Genomic DNA, 21,289 nt, shown 5'->3' with positions numbered 1-21,289 from the left:
ATCCTCCCCAATTTTCAACTGGAATGGACAGGAGCTGTGTACTCCTGCAGAAATTGCAAATGCTTTAGGCTCTGTATTCTCACAGCTGTCTGCATCGACCGCATACGACCAGTCATTTCAGAAGATTAAAGCCTCAGCTAAAAAATCTTGATTAAACTTCAAAACCAAATCGTGTCTATCATATAATCGGCCCCTCACTATGATTGAAATTCAAGAAGCTATACATACCTCAAAAAACAGTGCTGCTGGTCCAGATGGAGTGTATTATACAATGCTTAAACACTTAGATAACAAAGCATTATCCTTGCTGTTAACTTTCTACAATCGTATTTTCACTGAACATTCATTCCCCACATGCTGGCATCACTCCTATGTACTGGCAATTCCCAAACCAGGGAAAGATCACTCTGTCCCTCACCACTATAGACCTATTTCTCTTACCAGCTGCTTGGGCAAAACCCTGGAAAAAATGATACACCGCCGACTGACCTGGTATCTTGACTCCAAACATTTAATATCTGATAGCCAATTTGGCTTCAGGCAAAATCGATCATCCCTGGATCTCATGGTCAAAGCTGAAACAAACATCAGGAATGCGTTTATCCGAAACGAGCATCTCGTTATGGTATGCCTTGACGTAGAAAAGGCCTTCGACACCACTTGGCGTTTTGGCATCTTGAAAGATCTACATTCCCTTGACCTCAGAGGCCACTTACCATATTTCATACAAAACTTCCTTCAGAATAGAACTTTTCAAGTCCGCTATCGGCAAGTCCTCTCACAAATCTATATACAACAGGAAGGAGTCCCACAAGGCTCAGTTCTGAGTTCTACCTTATTTGCAATAAGAATAAATAATATAACCAAATGCATACCAGTCCCTGTAAACACATATCTCTATGCCGATGACCTGACTGTTTCCTGCAGTTCACAGAATATGAACTTCATCGAAAGGCAACTACAAACCTCTCTTAACAATATTGAATTATGGATGACACAGAATGGATACCGACTATCACATCAGAAATCCAGTGTCATTCATTTTTGTAACAAACGAAAGATGCATCCTGAACCAGAGCTTCACTTAACGAATCATCCTATATTAGTCATGAAAAGTATTTGTCTCCTGGGCCTCATTTTTGATAGTAAGCTTAATTTCTTAGAACATATCAAATATCTGCGGACTACTTGCCAGAAAAAAATGAATATACTCAGAGTTCTTTCTTCGACAACATGGGGTGCAGATCGCTATACCCTGCTTCAATTGTATAGATCTCTAATTAGGTCTCGTCTTGATTATGGTGCCCCAGTTTATGACTCTGCCAGGGAAAGCGTACTTACACGCCTTGCACCTATTCAACATTCTGCCCTCAGGATTGCTACAGGAGCTTTTAGGACATCGCCAGTACAAAGCCTTTATATTGAAGCCAATGAAGTTCCACTCTGTCTCAGAAGAAAGGTGTTACTTCTGAATTATGCAGCTAAAATTCGAAGCATGCCTACCCATCCAATTTGGCCTATACTTACTGACCCACAGTTTAAAATCTTTTATAGAAATAAACCCAGTGCTGTTCAGCCTACTGGTATCAGATTACAAGCACTATCAGAAACTTGGAATGTCCATCTCGAAAAAGTCCTCCAAGATCCAACCTGTCCAGTCGCCCCATGAGCTTATACTATACCATCCTGCGACAATTACTTCCTAAACTGGGGGAAGCATTCCCTGGCAAATATCAATATACAACAACTCCATACTGCTCACACGGAGAATTATCCTCTTTTTACAAAAATATATACCGATGGATCAAAGTCTGATAGCGCAGTAGGTGCTGCAGCAGTATTCCCTTTTAACACCATCTCTCTATCACTTCCCACAGAATGCAGCAGTTATACAGCTGAGTTATTTGCCGTCAAGCTTGCCCTACAAAATATTCTCCATCTGTCCATCAAAAAGAGTATAATATATACGGACTCGCAGAGTGCACTTATATCCCTACAAAACACCTCCTCACCAAAGAATCCTTTACTAAAAACTATAAGAGATATGTTGATACGCACTCAGGAACGCCAGCTTGTAGTTATCTTTTGCTGGATCCCAGGCCACACTGGGATATCTGGAAATGAATGTGCAGACTATGCCGCCAAACATCCTTCTAATTCAGATTCATCATGTGCTCTCGTTCCATATGCTGACTACAAATCTAATATACAAAGAATATGTAAGGAACAATGGACACTTATATGGCAAAATAAACCAGATAATAAGCTCTTTCAAATAAAACCAGATCCACAATTATGGGCCTCTAGCTTCCGGGAAAACAGAAAGGAAGAAGTAATCCTAGCCAGAGCAAGAATTGGTCACAGTCACATTACCCACCTATTCCTCCTCACAGGCAATGATCCTCCTCAGTGTACACACTGCAATTCTCAACTCACAATGAAGCACATTCTTGTTGAATGCACCTTATACTCGCATGCCCGGCAACTCTCATTCAGTTTTCTTCCTAATCTTAAAGAATCTTTGAACCTCTGTCATATCATAGGTAATAATGCCAATCTAACAGAATTTTTCTCATTTATCAAACGGATAAACTTATACGATCAGTTCTGACTGTTTGCAAAACAGTCATCATGAGTATCGTTCACATCGCTGATCGGCGCAATATGGCCTGAGCAGCCCTTGCGCCAAAAATAACAATAACAACAACAACAACAGAGCCTTAAACACCTCAATCAAATCTCCTCTAAGGTGTCTAGTTTACAATGCTCAGAGAATTTCATGTCTGACCATATCGTAACACCCAAGTCCCTTTCCTCCAGTACTGGGTTTTTTGTTTTTTTTTTTTTTTTTTATGAAAACCTCAAACACGAAAGGTATCAAAACTTATAGTACTTAGTACCATGCATGGGTCGAAGGAGAAGTATGGGGGGAGGGGGATGCCGGAAACTTTGCTCTAGAGACTAAACATGGGTTTCACCACTTCAAGCCTCCAATAAGCAAAGTGGTGGTATTTTTTTTTTTTTTTTAACTCCACCAAGTGAATAAGTTATTTTGGGATTACTGTTTCCCAGGTGTAATACCTTACACTTTGTTGGATTAAAGCATAGCTGCCATTTTTCTGACCATTCCTGAAGTCTATCTAGGTCTCTTTGAAGAAGCCCAGCTTGACAGTGATCATTAACTACTCTACCAATTTTTACATCATCTGCAAATTCAGGCATCACGCCCTCTATCTCTTCATGATGTTGTTTATGAAAATTAAAAACAACAGTGGTCCTAATACTGATCCTTAGGGAACCCCACTTCTTACATCAACCCAATCTGAGGAATAGCCATTTATCACAACCCTCTGCCTCCTGCCCTGAAACCATCCTTCTATCCATCTAAGGATTTTCCCAGTGATTCCAACCCGTTCCAGTTTATAAATCAACCGCTCGCTCGTGTGGGACTGTGTCAAAAGCTTTGCTGCTGAAATCTAAATAAACAATGTCGAAATTATTCCCTAAGCCAGCTCGTGAGTGTCCCTTTCAAAATAGCGAACCAGATTTGTTAAACGTGAGTTTCCCTTTACAAAACCATGCAGAGTATTCTTGAGAATTTCAATCCTATCCAAATGATCCCGAATTCCACCCTTGATCATTGCCTCCATGATTTTCCTTACCACTGAAGTCAGACTGACAGGTCGATAATTTCCCACTTTCTTAGAACCACCCTTATGTATGGGAGATACATTGGCACTTTTCCAATCCAGGGGAATCTCACCAGAATCTAGTGATGCTCACATAATTAGCCTCAATGGTTCAATACACTCACTTGCCGCCTCTCTTATGATTATAGGGTATATTCCATCAACTCCAGAAGCCTTACTGGCCTGTAGGCTCGAAAGTTTTTTCATTAAATAATCTTGCAAAATTTCAATATCATTAATTACATATTTTTCAATTTGGCTCCCACTATTTCCCATTGCCACAAAAGGTTTTTCATTAGTAAATATCGATGCAAAATAACTGTTGAGTTCATCTGCAATGGCAGCTGGTGTATTTAATACTATCCCCTTTCCCTTACGTAAAGGTCCGATCTGGTTTGTCCTGCTCTTCTTGGCATTTATGTGTGAAGAATTCCTTATCCCCACGTCTTTGCTCTGTTTGCTGGTGATTTCTCATAAACTGCCTTTGCCTGTCTTTGATCTGTAATAGAGCCACAGAACCTTTTCTGTGGCTCTATTACAAATCATCTTGTAGCTGTTATAGGCTTCAATACTTTTTATTACTCTGTAACCTTTCCATGCCACCTTTTTCTGCTCAAGTAATGTGGCAACTTCACTGTTCATCCAACTTGGAACCCTCCTCGTGGAGTATTTTTTTAATGGTAAATACGCATTCAAGGCATCTGTGATTAATGTTTTAAAAGCATACCACAGTTCAAATGAATTCATTCTCTGCACGATATCTATCCAGTTAATAGAGGCCATGTAGCACCTTAAGGCATCGTAATTTCCTTTTCTGAAATTAAAACCCATTCCTTTGCCTTTTATTGCTGCTACCTCTCTCATCCATCATCATCCACCTGCTACTGGTTCCTTTACTATCAGCCCTGTTAGGTCATCTGATTCATGGGTGATGATGAGGTCTAGGATATTCTTTTCTCTAGTACTTTCCCTGACATGTTGATACAAATAAGTCATCTAGTTGATTTAAAAGTTTTGTTCCCCATGTTGAGTTTCCTTCCCATTTACTCCAATCAATTAGAGGCAAATTGAAATCACCCATAATAAGACATTGTGATGCTTACTTGCCCATTCCATTTGCATGTAGAGGCTTTCGTCATAATCTTCACAATCACCTGGTCTGTAGATTACTCCTGCTCGCATTATACCTTTTTTATTTCCAACTATCTCACACCATACAGACTCTATACTAGCATGTGAAATGTCTGAATCTGGGAAAGCTATCGTCGCACTCAGGCTGCTTCTGATAAGAAGCATTATCCCACCACCCCCTTCTATCTACCCTATCCTTCCTAAATACATTATACAAGCCGTACTGAAACTCATCATCCCCAATTTCCGGGTGGCACCACGTCTCCGTAAGCCCTATTATGTCCGCGTTACTTGTTTTAACCAGCAGTTCGAATTCGCTCATTTTATTGACAACACTTCTAACATATAAACAATTAAGACTTACTGTTCTTGTATATTTAACAACCCTTGAAGTTTTTTAGGCTCTCTTCCCTGGCATTAGCTACCCGCTCACTTGAAACGTTTCTGTCCCCAGAACATCTAGATAATATGTCCAGTTGGGGTAACAGATATCTTGCAGATACCTCTTGAGGTATGTCCAAGAGTTACTTTGACCAATATTATCAGATAAATGCTTGTCAGTATTACCCACATCCCCCCCTAACTAGCAGTTTCCCTAAACCTATAAGGTATCCTCAATAATACTGGCAAGAACTTTTGCACCACCTTTGTTTAAGTGTATCCCATCTCGACAAAACAAATTCCTTCTACCTACAAGTGTGAGCCATGCTGATAGAAATTTCCCGCCCTAAAGCCTTGCAGAGTCCTTCAAGTCTTGAGTTAATCCACAAGACTTTTAACTTATAATCCCTCCTATCGTGTCTGGGCAGAATTTGCAGACACATAGACATTGTGGCCTAGCTCGCGGCATTTACTCAGCATGGTCCTGTATTTTCCCAACAAATCGTCAGATCGTGTACGTTTAATGTCATTTGTCCCCGCATGAATAATAATATTCTCTTTACCCCCCTTAAAATCTGACAATCTGTTGGTGACATCATTAATAGTTGCTCCTGGTAGACACCCTGGTTCCACTCCACCTGTCTTTATTACAAAAAATATTCCCCGTTTCCCTGACAATGGAGTCTCCTAATAAAACAATGTCCTTTTTAACCAGAGTAGTTCGCATTTATTTTTTCTGTTTTGAGGTCTGAATCGGGTGTGCAATCTACCAATCACTTGGTAGATTGCTGGAGTCTTGAGTTCCTGACGAGCTCCCAGATGCACTATTCTCAAGGGCAAGCACCCGTTTTTTCAGGGACTCAAATTGTTCCATCAGTGCACTAAATTGTAATTTAAGATCGGTGCACTCCATACATCGATCACAAAGAAAAGAATTCCCAAGTGAGCTATGATTAGTCACCATGTTGACCTTGGAAAACATTCCACAGGTTCTGCAACAGATTAAACATGACTCACCTGTAAATCGCGTCGGCTATTTCCGTGTGAGTCACGATACCCAGTGACGTGTTTAAGGCAGATCTCGTAACTACCATTATAAAATTTCCTAAATATCAATGAAAATTAACTTTAAAAAATTATATATATAATATTATTAAAATCAAACTGTTAACAGGAAAACCTATAACAAAATAATCCAACAATATCTAAATAAATCAAATATTTAAAAGCACTAATCAACAGTAATCCAATCCACTTAACTTAGGAGCTCTGACGAACCGCATCCGCTCACCTTGAATGCCAACACTCGAATCTATGTGATATAAGTGTGAACTGTTTTGTGAGCCAAATAATTGAATATTTGATGTTTTTTTTGTTTTTTTTTCCCCTTTGGCACATTATAGCCTTAGTTGTTAATGCGCCAATAAAATCCAAACCAAACCAAAATTGAATATTTGAAGACTGCACAATGTTTTGTTATATGCTGTTGCACACAATGTGGTACGAGTTCTACAGAGACTAAGAGAAATTCCAGGTGCTTATCGAGACAAGTTTTTGAAGAAAACTGTAATGTTTAGGTGTTATGGTTGCATTAAAAAAAAAAAAAAAAAAAAAAAAGGGTCAAGAAACTTTGCTGGATAACCTACAGTCTGGACAGTTGCGGATTTCTCACTCAAAGCAAGTTGCAAAGATCCAGGAAAATCGCGCTATCGGTTAAGCATCAGGTACTCCTGCCAACTGTTTCAGTTTGCCAAATTTTAAGTGGTTATACTACGGTGGCTCTACCATTCCAAAAATTAAATTATAAGCTTGTATGTGCATGTTAGAGCAATAAAAACATTCTGCTGCACTGTAAAAGAACAGAAAAACAATATCAACCTAATTCTTCTTCTAATGCTGGTCTGCCATTTAAGCTTTTAATGTTGATGGTTGTTAACTATTGTTCATAGTAATTTAGGCATGAAAAAACTCTGCAGAGATTTTTTTCAAATGTTTGAACACTGATCAGAAGTGTTCCAAGATTGAAGCTTCCCAGGCCAATTTGGAGCTAATTTTGAAGGAGTTCCTGTAATATGACATGTTCAAATTTTAACTCTGAACAAAACTTGATTTTCTACTACAATCCTGGTGCAATCTAACAGCCCATGATTTAGCAATATTCAAAGATCTGAAAAATCCTTAGTGTTTACTCTTGGAATAATACAGGATAATAAAGATAATCTGGAATCAGCACCAATATATTTATTAGTGCCGATTATTATTTTTGTTTATTAGATTGAACATAATACTGAATGAAAACAGAAGAGGAAAACTTGGAGAAGGTTGTCATATTTCCCCAGGACAGTGGCTGACTTATGATATATGTACGTTATCCTTTCCCATAACTTTGGGGAGGGGATTTCAGTCTGATAATCATTGCAGGCATAGGGTTGGGTTGCAAGTCAAGATTTAGAATTTTAACTGACCTAAAAAAAGTTTGTAGAAAGATCAAACAATTGCATGTCTTCCGGGAAAGTATTTTGAATAATTTTTGCTACTTGCTTATTTCTTTTTTAGACTAGGCTTAAACTCATCAGTAGACCCCTTGTACAAGGATTTTATCCCCTCAAAAATCTCTTGGGGCATATTTAAACTATTGTTTAATTTGAAAAGTTTTAAGTATATTTTCTTTGTTTCATTAATAGCTATCATCCAAGAAGAAGTAAATATATATTTATTTATTTATTTATTTATAATAAATTATGCATAATATATTATAAATAATTTAAACTTATTGATTATTTGAATTTGTGTATTCTTTTATTGAATTCTGTTTATTTTTCAGGAGGATGTAAAAACCCTTTGCACTTATGTTGTAGAAAGGTTTGGCAAGTCGCTGGATAAGGTAGATTATGTACAGACTTTCAGATCTCTGAGGTTACGTTATGAACAGCATCAGGATAGGATAAAAGACCGTTCATCAATGGACAGGTATTTCCAATAACAGATTTTAGTTTGTATTTAAAATATCAAAATGACAATTGCCATATTATTTCAATTTGTTCATTTTTCTTTATTGATTTGTTTCTGTTTAATTTTAATCAAAGATATCCTAGTTACCAAGAGCTAAGGTAACCCCCCAACTCTTCTTGATATTGCCTTTGTAATATGTCATGGTCATTCCATGTTAACAAATCTTGTATGAGCAGTACTGATGGAACATAGTCTTACAGTGCAATCTTGTTATAACATACCTCTTCATGCCATGGTTTTGATTATACCGCAAGTATGACATGTCTCCTAGAATGAATTATGGGAAAAAGTTGTTTTCAAAGAACTAGCAGTTTCATGTCGAAACTGAAAACGGCAAATACTGTATGTAATATGGTGAATACTGTATACCTTTTGGAAATAAGCTAAAAATTGGCTGTATATTTGCTTCGATATATTCATTATTCAGTTGCGGAGTAATTTTTATAAACAACAAGACTCATCAGAGAAGAATATCAGTGGAATTATTATTGAAAACCACTCCCTCTGGAGGGGAATATGATCACCATTCATCAAGTGCGTTATGTTGGTTACAATGTAATTTTTGTAAACAAACAACGTGACATCCTCTCTTTGACTATAAGTTACACTTAGGATATAAAAAACTGCTATGGACTAAACAAGACAAAAATATACATGAACTGACAAGTAATTTATGGAGAAATCATGTGATATCACTTCTGCACTATAAATAGGCCAGACAGTTTGGTTTTGATTTAGTTTCCTCAAAACAATCAATTTTAGGGCATCGAAAATAAACACATGGCAAAATTAGTATATCGGTAGGACTGAAGTAATGGCCACCAAAAGAAAAATTATACAGTTGAAGAAAAAGAGTTAAGAGTGGCAAAACAAAATGCAGTATATTTCATGAGTGTGGAATTCCAGAAGGGATAATCTGTGGTTGGATGAAAGAGGAAGAACGCATTCATTCTTAGACTCCACAGAAGATGAAGTAGGCATCCAGAGAAAGAAAGAAAGACTGTGAAAACAGTGATGTGCACCAATGCTAATACAAGTGGTTTCTACAGAAGCATAGTGAAGGTGTACCGATGATTGTGGTAATTTTGAAAGACAGGCACTTAAATTCCATAAGCTGCTTGGTGGGGATGGAAGGCCCATCACGGCATATCTCAGGTTAGTCTTGTAGGCAAATCTGCATAGCCGCAGAAGCATTTCTGCATAATGTGACTCAAGATGGTGAATTCACAGATGAACATTTGTACAACTGTGACGAAACAACACTGTACTATAAACTTCTTCCCCAACAAGTCACTGGATATTAAAAAGGCACCCAACAAAGTGGGCACGAAAACTAACAAAGAGATAATTGCTGTGTTACTGTGCGCAAAACAAGACTGGAAATCACAAGCTAAAGCCATTGTGCATTGGTAAAAGTCAACGTCCCTGCTATTTTAAGCATATCAACCTAAGATCTCTACCTGTGATTCATAAAAATAGCTCCAACACTTGGATGACAAGTGATTTTTAGGCTGTTACTCTTGGATCACTGCCCAGTTCAACCTTTGGCTGATGTCCTGAAATCAAAACATGGCAAAATCAGAGTCATGTTTCTGCCAAGGAACACAAGTGCACAAATTTGATCCATATTCGAGCCTTCAAAGCCAATTGTTGTGGTGAGATACTTGTTCGTGTTGTGAACACAGAAATTCAAGTTCTAGAATTTCTGAAAACATTAACACTGAAAGATGTTGCATACAATATTGTATTAGCGTGGGAAGAAGTAAGCCCAATAGCAGATGAAAACTGCTGGAAGAAAAGGATGGAAAAGACAAGATCACTTGAATTAGCAGCATCTTGGAGCAAATGACCTGGCTGCTTGGGTTAGATGTGTGCGGATGCTCCAGTTGCACATTAGAAAGCAAGCGTATACTCATCAGCCTTAAAAAAAAAAAAAAAAAAAAAAACCTTCCCGTTTCACCCATCCATTCACTTCAGATGTTTGTCTAGTTCTGCCTTGAATTTATTTAAGCTGTCAACTACAACAGATGGAAGTTTGTTCCAGCAAGGAAGAAATCGCAACAGTGGGAAGACAATCGACAAACATAAGGCCAGTGACATAGGGAGTGACTCTAGTGTGAAGATAATGTGGATGACTCGTGTAAGAAAAAAAGCACTAGAAATAAACAAAGTACTTGAAAACATTAATGAGGTGATGGCATGGTTATAGTGAACAACTTCATTTATTATTTGAGTCTGGGTGCGAGGTTAGCCTGTGCAGACATTGCTCCTTAAAGCTCTTCAAACAGAGAAGTTTTTCCTGATTTATTTTCTGCTTTATTAGTTTAAATTGTCATATTAACTTATTTTCTAGAGTAGCTTTATATTCCTAGTTACGATACTTAGTTTAAAGTTTAACTTAGACAGAGATTTCGTAGATATTACTTAGTATCGGTAACGGTATCAAATCCACGTGTCACAAATTGAACGAGAGGTCTTTTAACCAAATTTAGTCGATTTATTAACCAATTGTTATATCAAATTATCTTCTATAAGTAGATTATAGACCGAGTCAGGATCCTTAGTTTATTCTAAATTGAGATAGCGAGATTTCGAAGCTAATCAATACTTACAAGTCCGTAGAAATACCGTTCGTGAATTCCCGCCATTTTTACACGATAGCATAAGCTTAGTGTAGTATACTGCATAATATAATATTGTCAATTAACCAGTAAATCTATTAATCTTGATAAACTTTATTGTCAATTAAATTGTATTTTTAACTCTATAAATATAAATAACGACTTAATCGTAACGAATAATTAATACATAACTATAGTGGTACACGTGATACGGAAGTTGTATAAAGGGAACACTAGATACCGAAAAAAAAAAAAAAAAATATATATATATATATATATATATATATATATAACATAACTGTTTTGGGATATAACTTAAGGATTTAATTTTTGTTTTAAATTTTATTGAATTAAATTGGAATCATGACTCTGACCAGAGCAGCAAAGCAAAAGGCTCAAGCTAATGGGAGTGCTGTGGTTCAGGGGAGAACTGAGGGGGGCAGTTGCCCTCTGAATCACAGTCTATTAAAATGCACTGTTTGCTTGATGTTTGCGGAGCAGTCGGGTACGGGACATGATACTGCCAAGGGGGATGTCTTTGTGTGTGCACGATGTAAGGAGTGCAAGGAAATCAGGCGACAACTCAGTGTTGTTATGGGCCTTTATGAGACCTTGAAGGACAGGGTGGATGCCCTCGAAGGAAATAAATTGAGGGGCCCATCAAGCTCTCAGCTGCCCACATCAACGCCAGAGCTTGCACTTGGTCATCAGGCAACACAGGGGCAGCCCCCTAGGCAGAATGCGCTGGTCCCACAGGAACTAGTAGTTGTTGGTGACTCTATTGTCAGGGAAACGGGGAACATGCTTTGTAAAAAGGATAGGTGGAATAGGACCAGGGTATGTCTGCCAGGGGCAGAGGTTGATGACGTTGTAGAGCGGATATCATCTTTTAAGGGCATAAAGGTGATATAGTTGTACACGTTGGCACTAATGATATTAAGAGTAGGAGACCAGCGGAATTACTTAGCAAGTACAGGTCACTGTTGAAAAAAAGCCGTGAATTAGGGTTGAACTTGAAAGTGTCTGCAATTCTGCCCAGACACGATAGGAGGGAGTATATGATGAGAGCCTTGTCGATCAATTCGGCCCTGGAGGAATTGTGCAAGGCTCAAGGGGTAGAATTTTTTTCAGCCTGGACTGTACTTGTTAACAGGAGAGATTGCTTCTACAGGGATGGGATACACTTAAATAGAAAGGGGTGCAAGAATTTTTGCTGATGCTGTCGAGGCAGTGTTAGGTGGGTCGGAAAACTGCTAGTTGGGGGGGATACAAGGACTAATAGATTAACAGTAGCCACTGGCAGAGGTGGAAGTGATTCTTGCACTGCTTCTATTCAAATGAGCAGAAGTCTGAAAAACAAGATGCAGGATATTTCAGAGACTGCTGGTAGTCATTGCGTTACAAGTAAACACATAGGTTGTGTTAGGGTAGCTAAGAATAGAAACAGGTGCATGTATACCTGCGTGTACACCAATGCTAGGAGTTTGGTAAATAAATTTGATGAATTTGAGGTATTGCTCAAAACATCAAAGGCAGATATTGTTGGGATATCAGAGACGTGGTGTCACACAGATATAAGTAATGCGGAACTGGAATTTGGGGAATACAATGTATATAGAAAGGATAGACAGGGGAGTAGGGGTTATGCTATTAATTAAGAAACACATAAAGTCAAAGGAAGTGAAGCCAGTTGACATCGATGGACAGGGCAGTGTCGAGTCAGTTTGGTATGACATAAGCATAGGGAAATCAAAATTGAGAGTAGGAGTGTGCTATAGGCCTAATGACTCTGATGAGTATAATAATATATTGTACAGGGAAATAGAGTGGGCCAGTAAATCAGAGAGTCTTATAATGTGGGATTTTAATTTCCCAGATATTGACTAGAATTTGTGGATTGGTCACTCGCACACTAGCAAGGCTTTTGTGGATTTATTGGATGATTGTTTTCTACATCAGCATGTTCGTGAGGCAACAAGAGGGAGCAATACTCTTGATCTGATTATCAGTAGTGATTCTTCATGCATTAAGAACCTGCAGATAAATGAACCACTAGGTGGCAGTGATCACAGTGTGTTGAAGTGGGATTTACTCAAGGAGGTAACTACCATCAGAGGTAAAGGGAAGGGTTTTTGTTTTCGTAAAGGCGACTATGATGGTCTGAGACAGTATTTAAATTCTATACAGTGGGACCAACTGATGATGTTACCAACAGCAAACTCAAAATGGGAAGCATTCAAGGAACTAATCTTGGTGGCTACCAGGCTTTACATACCAACTAAGAAATATTGTTCAAGGTTTAGGCCTAAATGGTTGTCAGATGGACTAATGAGACATGTGGCAGAGAAGAAAAATGCATGGGATACATACAAATTAATGGATGACATGGAAGCCTATGATAGATATAAGTTGGTCTGTAACCAAGTCACAAAGGAGATTAGGCAGGCAAAGGCAGACTACGAAAAATCCTTGGCAAAGGATGCAAAGAAAAACAGAAAGGAGTTCTTTACATACTTGAACTCGAGAAGGAAAGGGATGAATCAGATTGGTCCACTGGATATTGATGGTTCAACAGTTGAGGATCCTGCTCAGGTGGCTAACAATCTAAACGAGTATTTTGCATCTACATTCACGCATGAGGAGTTATTCAGGAAGGAGAATGATGTAGGTAAAGTAAACATTGGCAGTGAGCTGGATGATTTTGTAATAACTGAGAGGAAAGTGGAGGAGGGATTGTTGAGGATAAACATAAAAAAGGCACCTGGGGTGGATGGGATCTATCCAGTTATATTAAAGGAGGCAGCAAAGGAAGTATGCAAACCCCTAGCCATAATTATGAGAGCTTCTTTGGACTCAGGGGAGGTACCCATAGACTGGAGATGTGCAAATGTAACCCCAATTCACAAAGTAGGATCAAAGGCTGACACAGGTAATTATAGACCTGTTAGTTTAACTTCTGTTCCAGGTAAATTAATGGAGGCACTGGTTAAAGAAGCACTGCAGTATCATCTAGACAAGAATTCAGTTATAGCTCAGACGCAGCATGGTTTTGTTAAGGGCAGGTCTTGCCTGACCAATTTGATTGGATACTATGATGTAGTCACAAAAGAACTGGATGCAGGTAATAACTTTGATATTATATATTTGGATCTTAGAAAGGCTTTTGATACTGTTGCACATGGAAGACTGCTGCACAAATTGGAGCAGTGTGGCATTGGAGGCAAATTGCTGCTATGGATAAGGGGATGGTTGAGTGGCAGAAGACAGAGAGTGGTAATCAATGGACACTGCTCAACGTGGACTAATGTTATTAGTGGAGTTCCTCAAGGTTCAGTGTTGGGTCCATTGTTGTTTTCGGTGTTTATGAATGATATTGATGATGGGATATCAAGTTTAATGTCCAAGTTTGCAGATGATACAAAGGTTGGCAGGGTCGTTAAGGACACTACTGACGCTATGCTGCTGCAACAGGATCTGGAAAGGTTGAACAGATGGGCTGAGAGGTGGCAAATGAAGTTTAACATTGACAAATGTAAAGTACTACATATGGGTAACAGTAACCCCAGAGCAATGTATCAACTCTGCGGTACTACACTGACAGTGGTGGAGAATGAAAAGGACCTGGGGTAATTGTGCAGGCAGATATGAAGTTCTCTGAGCAGTGCAGACGAGCTGCAAGAGTAGCTCATGGAGTCTTGTCAATGATATACAGGAATTTTTCTAGCAGGGATAAGGAGGTGATTATTCCCTTGTATAAGGCAATGGTTAGGCCACATCTTGAGTACTGTATACAGGTCTGGAGGCCTCATTTCAAAAAGGATGTAGAGCTGCTGGAACGGGTACAGAGAAGGGCAACAAGATTAGTAAATGGAACAAAGGGTTGCTCTTACGAAGAAAGGCTTAAGTTTTGCAAATTATAGAGTCTGGAGACTAGGCACCGGCGAGGTGATCTGATAGAGGTGTATAAGGCTTTGAATGGTTTGAGCATGCTCAATGCCAATGGGATTCTTCATCTTTCTCAGAATAATCACCTCAGAGGGCATAAATTGAAATTGAGGAAGGACGGATGTCAGATAGATGTGCGGAAATTTGCCTTTGGCCAGCGGGTGGTTGGTTGGTGGAACCGACTTCCATCACTTGTTGTTGAAGTTGATAGCCTAAACAAATTTAAAGCTCAACTGGACAGGTATTTCGAACGAACGGAGGGGTGAAATGGGAGAGGGTTTTTTTTTTTTTTTTTGGCTGATGCTGAATAAGCTTGCTTTCTTGCATCATATGCCTCTACTAATGCTAATGCTAATGTCCTAAAAAATAATGCTGCTGCCATCTTTTCTGGCAAACTAAATTACATACTATTTCAGAACAGATTGTGTGAAATGTAAATCCATAACAGCATTGTGTATTTCTAGAATGATATAACTTTAATACCTGGTCTTTTAGTCTGTATACTCATAAAACATTAGTAATTAACGTATTTATTTACTAAATAAAGTGTTTTTACGTTGAGGGAAAAAATGGTAAAAAATTTTCAGTTATAACAGACTTCACTTATAATGCAGGTATTAAAGTTGTTGCCTGACACCTACATTATATAGAGATTACACAAAACTGTAACTAGGGGTAGGGGCCAGTGGGAAAAATGAAAATGAATCCTGGTCTCACACATGAAGATGCCTCAAGCGAATCTTATGAGGTTTACTTTCAAGCAGCATGTTGCAGATCACTGGAATTGATTTCTGTAATGGTGGTCAAGGCTGATAGTTTGTCAAGTTCAAAGCAGAATTGGCCAGGCAGTTTTTGGTGACAGGGAAAGAATTTTATTTATTTGTTTTTATTTTTTCTGGAAATACAAAGGGTACTAGGAAAGTTTTGCAATACAGCTTTGTTTATTTAATTTTTTCAAAGTAATTTCCTCTACATTCAATACACCTCTCCATCCTCCGAAACCAATCTTTAAACCAGTTCTGCCAAGTTTCACTAGGGAGTAAAGCACACTCGTCCCAAGCCCGTAGAAGGTCCTCATCACTGGAAAACCGCCTCCCTTTTAGCTTCATTTTCACATGCGGGAACAGTGCAAAGTCGCAGGGATCAAGGTCTGGACTGTAGGGAGGGTGCTTGAGAAGTTTCAGTCCTGTCGTGGTCAAATATTCGGTGCGGGCTTTGGCACGGTGAGCTGGAGCATTATCGTGATGGAGGTACCAGGTGTCCATTCTTGACTTTGGCCGCAGGTTCTTCATAGATCCAATGACTTTAGGCAGGCATTGTTCAGTATACCAATTAGCTGTGACTGTCTTCTGCGTGTCCAAAACGACACGTTCCACAATTCCACTCGATTTGAAAAATACAGCTATCATTTTCTTCTTTACAGATCGGGATTTTCTGACAATTACGGGTGTGTCGTCATCATCAAAGACCCAAACTTTGTTTTGAGCCTTGGTCGGCAGATCGTAATAGTACAGCCAAGTCTCGTCACCTGTCACGATGTTGTTCACATACCGAGATTGTCCCTTATCAAACTTTTTTAACATCTCCCGGCACCAAGTCACACGTCGTGTCATCTGCTCTTCAGTCAGTTGATGCGGCACCCAGAGAGAACAAAGTTTCTTCACATGCAAATGATCTTGCAGAATCAAACAAATTGCTGGTGCATTTAGGCCCAAAGTATCCTCTATATGTTGGTAGGTCACTTGCCTGTTTTCGTCAGGCATTTTCCTCACAGCAGTAACGTTTTCCTCTGTAACTGACGTTCGTGGCCTTCCCGGCCTCTCAGAATCCTCCAGAGTGAAATTTCCCCTTTGGAATTCTCTATACCACCTGAATATCGTTGTACGATGTGGACAATCATCATCTAGTGCAAGAGTCATTTCTTCTAAGCACTGGTCTATGGTTAAACCACGCACGAAATTATACCGCAAAACTGTCCTTATCTCATTTCGTGACCACGATGCCATCGCAAGCACTTTACACTCTCACTACTAATGAATAACTGAGCCCATCAACTTGGCGCGGCGGCTACTATGCACGTATGAACATGTCTCAACATGCAGCAACAAGCAGCTTCCTGTGATTCATTGTTGCGTCATATTGCAAAACTTTCCTAGTACCCTTTGTACATGTGAAGGAAGATTATTCCAGACAAAAGTAGACAGGGGAAATGAGAATGAGTAAAACTCTGTTTTGTGAGGTCAGCCCTTCTATTACGCCCTAAAATGTTGTATTTGTGTTCCGTGGTTCTTCTCTTCTGCCAGTGAAAATCCCTCATTCATTTTATTAATGCCTTGTATATCCCCTCCTCCTAAATATGTCTAGCCAAGTTTGTGGTCAGCACTTCCTAAACTGCTCTTTATATGGATAGACATTGATTAGCATCCTTCACTAATCTGCTTGCCCATCTTTAACCCTTTCTAGAGATTCTGTGTCTTTCTTCGCATGTGGCCTCCAGACCTGAAACCAATATTCTGAGTGCAGCATTATCTTATACAAAGGGTTAATGACATCCTTTTCCTTACTTGGGAAGGTCCTTTATATCATAGACAATACATCATGTGCCTTCCTGGCTGCCTGTTTACACTGAATGGAATATTCGCTGACATTCCCATCCCAAGGTTTCCATTACAGTAGAATAAAAAAAAAAAAAATCAGACGTCCTCTTTCTCTATTTTTCCTGTAATCACAGATGTTCAGTAAATCTTAATCTTTGCATCTGATTGTGAGTGTGGTCAATGTTTAAATTCTTAATTCTGATTACTTGAAATGCTAGAACTAAGAGAATGCTAAATTGTTGGAAATCTAGTGTTCATATTTAGTTAATCAGTTTGTCATGTAAAATGTTCATAACTCTAACGAAGGAGGAAGAACCTAGAAGGTGACCCACACTGTGAAAGACATTCAACATCCGTCTCTCCTGAAATTTTTGATAGCATGCATGATGTGGTGATGAGTGATTGATTTGGGGAAGTCCAAGTGACAGTTCAGTACATTGCCAGCATCTTGGGCATCTGATCTGGACATAATGACAGTTAAAAAAAAAAAAAATAATAAAATAGTTTGTCTAGTTCTTTCTTTAATTTATTTAAGCTATCAATTTTCACAACAACAGGTTGAAGTTTGTTCCAACAGTCGACCATTTGTTGGCTAAAGCCAAACTACACATCTTTTCTGCAACCGTCTTTCCTCAGTTTGAATTTGTGCACCCTCATGTGTGGTTTGAGCAAGAGGAAGAATCCCATCAGCATTGAGCTTGCTCAATCCATTCAAAGCCTTAAACACCTCATTCATATCACCTTGCAGGTGCCTAGTCTCCAGACTGCAACTTGCAGAACTGAAGCCTTTCTTGGTAAAAGCACCCCTTTGTTCTGTTCACGAATCTTGTTGTCCTTCTCTATACTCGTTCCAACAGCTCTACACCTTCCTAAAATGAGGCCTCCAGCCCCATTTTCAGCAGGTCAGAAATGCATGAGCTGTCAAGTAAAGTGAACATTTGCATTGTTTTCAAGCAGCTCCAGCAAATTTCCTTGCATCTGTGACCATGGATGAGATGTGGGTCCATCACTTGCAGCCAGAACCAAAGAAGCAGTTCAGACATTGGAAGCACAGCTGTCTCCCCTCTAAAGAAAGCCAAGTCAGATCCTCTTGGTAAAATGATCACATCAGTTTTTTTGGAATGCTGATGGAGTGTTGCTAGTAGATTACCTTCAGAAAGGGCAGGTGATCACAGGGATATATTATGCAAACTTTGCTGATGAAAACTCAGCAAAGGGAATCTTGTTCCACCAGAATAATCCACCTGCTCACAAGTCTGTCATGCCATGGCTGCACTATATAAGCGTGACATTGAATTTCCCATATTCACATATCTCGCATCCATTTTGCCACTGAATGCATTCTTTGGTCTCCAGTGAATGCATTCTTGGAGACCAAAAGAGAGAACTTTCTGTGCAGCAAGAAAATCAGCGCATTGCAGCATCACCAGTAAAAGTGTATTGACTCCAAAGGGAACTCTGTTGAAAAGTAGCATGTTACCAGACTCCTCAAATAAATTATTTCTGCTGAGGCCATGAACTTTTCAAATGCTCCTCATATGTTCACTACATCAATGTCAATTTCATATGCCAAATCCACAATATAAAACATGGAATTTGGGGACATTGGCAAGTTCCTGGACACTGCAAACACACTCTGGTCATATATTCCATCAAAAAATGTCAGTGTATGACCAGAGTGTGTTTACAACATAAACTACACCATTCATCACATGAATAACTTCCTCCCATGATGCTGCATTGTTGTCTGTGGATTCCTCAATATAACTTCCCCTCTGGAACTTGCAAACTGAGCTAGTCCTCGCCATTTCTATTTATAATCAGTTGCGTGTGCCACATGACATAATAGGCTTCAAATGTCGCCTTCGTCTTTTGGTACGTTGGCTGCATTGAAGAGTCATTTGTTATTGAGAAAACAACTTATATGTTGTCATTCAGGTGTTAACAGGATGACCAAGCATATTGTCAAAACCCAACAAGGGCCTGACAATATTTCGTTCTTGACAAAAGGAGAAAAAGAGCAAAGATTTTATATTTATAATTTAAGACATTTTACCAAATTGACATAATTCTGGACAGCATAAATCAGAGATTTCCTGTATATAATTATTCTTACTTTGGTACTTGAACTTACTGATGCTTCATTTCTTTTTAAATTTCTTTTATAGTGTGTCTCCAATTATGAGGAATAACCGTTTTCGTAGGGATCCTCGGCAGCTGGATGAGGATGAAGAAATGTGGTTTAATGAAGAGGAAGACGATATGGAAGATGGTGAACCCATAAGCGACTCACTTAATAAAAAATTAGATGATGAATTCGATCAAATTGGAAAAATTCTTGATAAACGAGGTAAGATTAAGTGTAATATAAATTTAAAATAAAAACAGTTATTTTAAAATGTGTTTCTTTTATAACGAATACAAAGAATGGTAAACTTACCATTCTTCAAGATATGTTGGATTTTTGGAAAAATCCTTCAATTAATGATAGTATGATGTAGACTTAATTTTTGATTTATCCATAATTTAACTATTAATGACAAATAGACATGTTAGGTGGATTATTATCCCCATTCTTAAGTACAGTCGAACTTAAGAATGAGCATCAGGGGACCTACAAAATTTCCTTGTTATAATTGTTACTCGCTATATCAGCAATGAGTTAAATCTACCTCCTATTTTTTTTAATTCTCAACAACTTGATAAAAAGATAGATTCAAAAAACAAAAGAAATACTAGAGAGAAAAAGATAATACAGTATTAGTATATACCTACATATTATTTGTATTAATATGCTTGTATTCAGTTTTTAAATCGATCCACCCAACAGTTGTTACATACAAAATTTCTAACTGATTTTATTTAAAATGACAGTAAAGTGATCTGCATGCAAAGTTCTTAGAAGTCTCAAAATAAATTTATGGTTCAGTGAATACAAGACAATCCGTAAATATAGTAAATATAGCCCCCCTCCCATCCCTGAAAGGACAAGGTCATAAACCAACTGCTAATCCGATGCAATGCAGGTGGTCATAAAAGCTAAGTTGCCTTTTCATTTTTGTCTGTTCCAAGAAATGGATTTTTTTCAATCCCAAGCAATTAAGAATGTTGGCATACTTATGAAAATTTGTATAGTATATCCATGTAGTATGCTCGTTATAACTATGAACGATTGTATGGGAATACATGTAAATTAAAATCATTATGGCTTTTTGCTCATTACAGCTGTAATCTCGTTATAACCAGATTCGATTGTACTTACATTTATTTATGTCTTTACTCTTTTTGAAATATGCAGCTTTGCACCTGTGTGGTAGAATATGCTATTAGGGTAGATAAAATAAGTACAAATCTGAGTAACAAGTACATAGCAGAGTGAAATGTGCACAATAAATTAAGTACAACACACACACACTATAGTACAATAGATATAAAATTAGCCATTGCTGCACTTGTGGCATATGTAGCTGTCCAGGGGTTCTCCATCAGCTGGTAATTTTGCTTTAAAAAAAAAAAAATGGGGGTTCCGTACGTCTAATTACCGGCCTCCGTAGCCGAGTGGGCAGGAGCGGGAGTGCAGTAGCGCACGCTCTTTGAGTAGACCGGGGTTCAAGCCCCTGACTGCTGAATATGGTCGATCTGCCAACCCGCACTGGACCAGTGTGGCAGATTATGGTCCATTTCCCTCAGCATGAATTGTTGAGGAGGCTTCCATCCTGCAGTGGGTTGATAATGGCTGCACTTTACTTTGGCACACATTGCTCTATATCTATGCCCAGCCAATTCACAAGATTTACTGCATTGGATGGGAACATCTGTTGCTGTTGTAGACTTCTAAGCTGGTCAAAGTTGGAGTGCAGCAGCATCACCTCAGTTCTGCCTGCTATCGTTTTGCTGCTAGGAAGAGAAATAA

General features: G+C 38.7%; 1 protein-coding gene across 1 annotated transcript in view; it reads left to right on the top strand.

The window, feature by feature from the left end:
* flfl (serine/threonine-protein phosphatase 4 regulatory subunit 3 flfl) overlaps positions 1-21,289 on the top strand; it is a 283,664-nt gene that overhangs the window by 239,894 nt on the left and 22,481 nt on the right. The window contains exons 15-16 of the mRNA XM_090376738.1: positions 8,026-8,171; positions 19,545-19,726. Of these exons, the coding sequence (XP_090232864.1) occupies positions 8,026-8,171; positions 19,545-19,726 (328 nt within the window). The remainder of the gene's footprint in view (positions 1-8,025; positions 8,172-19,544; positions 19,727-21,289) is intronic.

Source organism: Mastigoproctus giganteus, chromosome 6 (assembly GCF_048544385.1).
Source record: "Mastigoproctus giganteus isolate SK-2022 chromosome 6, ASM4854438v1, whole genome shotgun sequence".
Lineage (NCBI taxonomy): Eukaryota > Metazoa > Arthropoda > Arachnida > Uropygi > Thelyphonidae > Mastigoproctus > Mastigoproctus giganteus.
The sequence above is the reverse complement of the archived record's forward strand: the minus strand, read 5'-3'. Positions and strand labels throughout refer to the sequence as shown.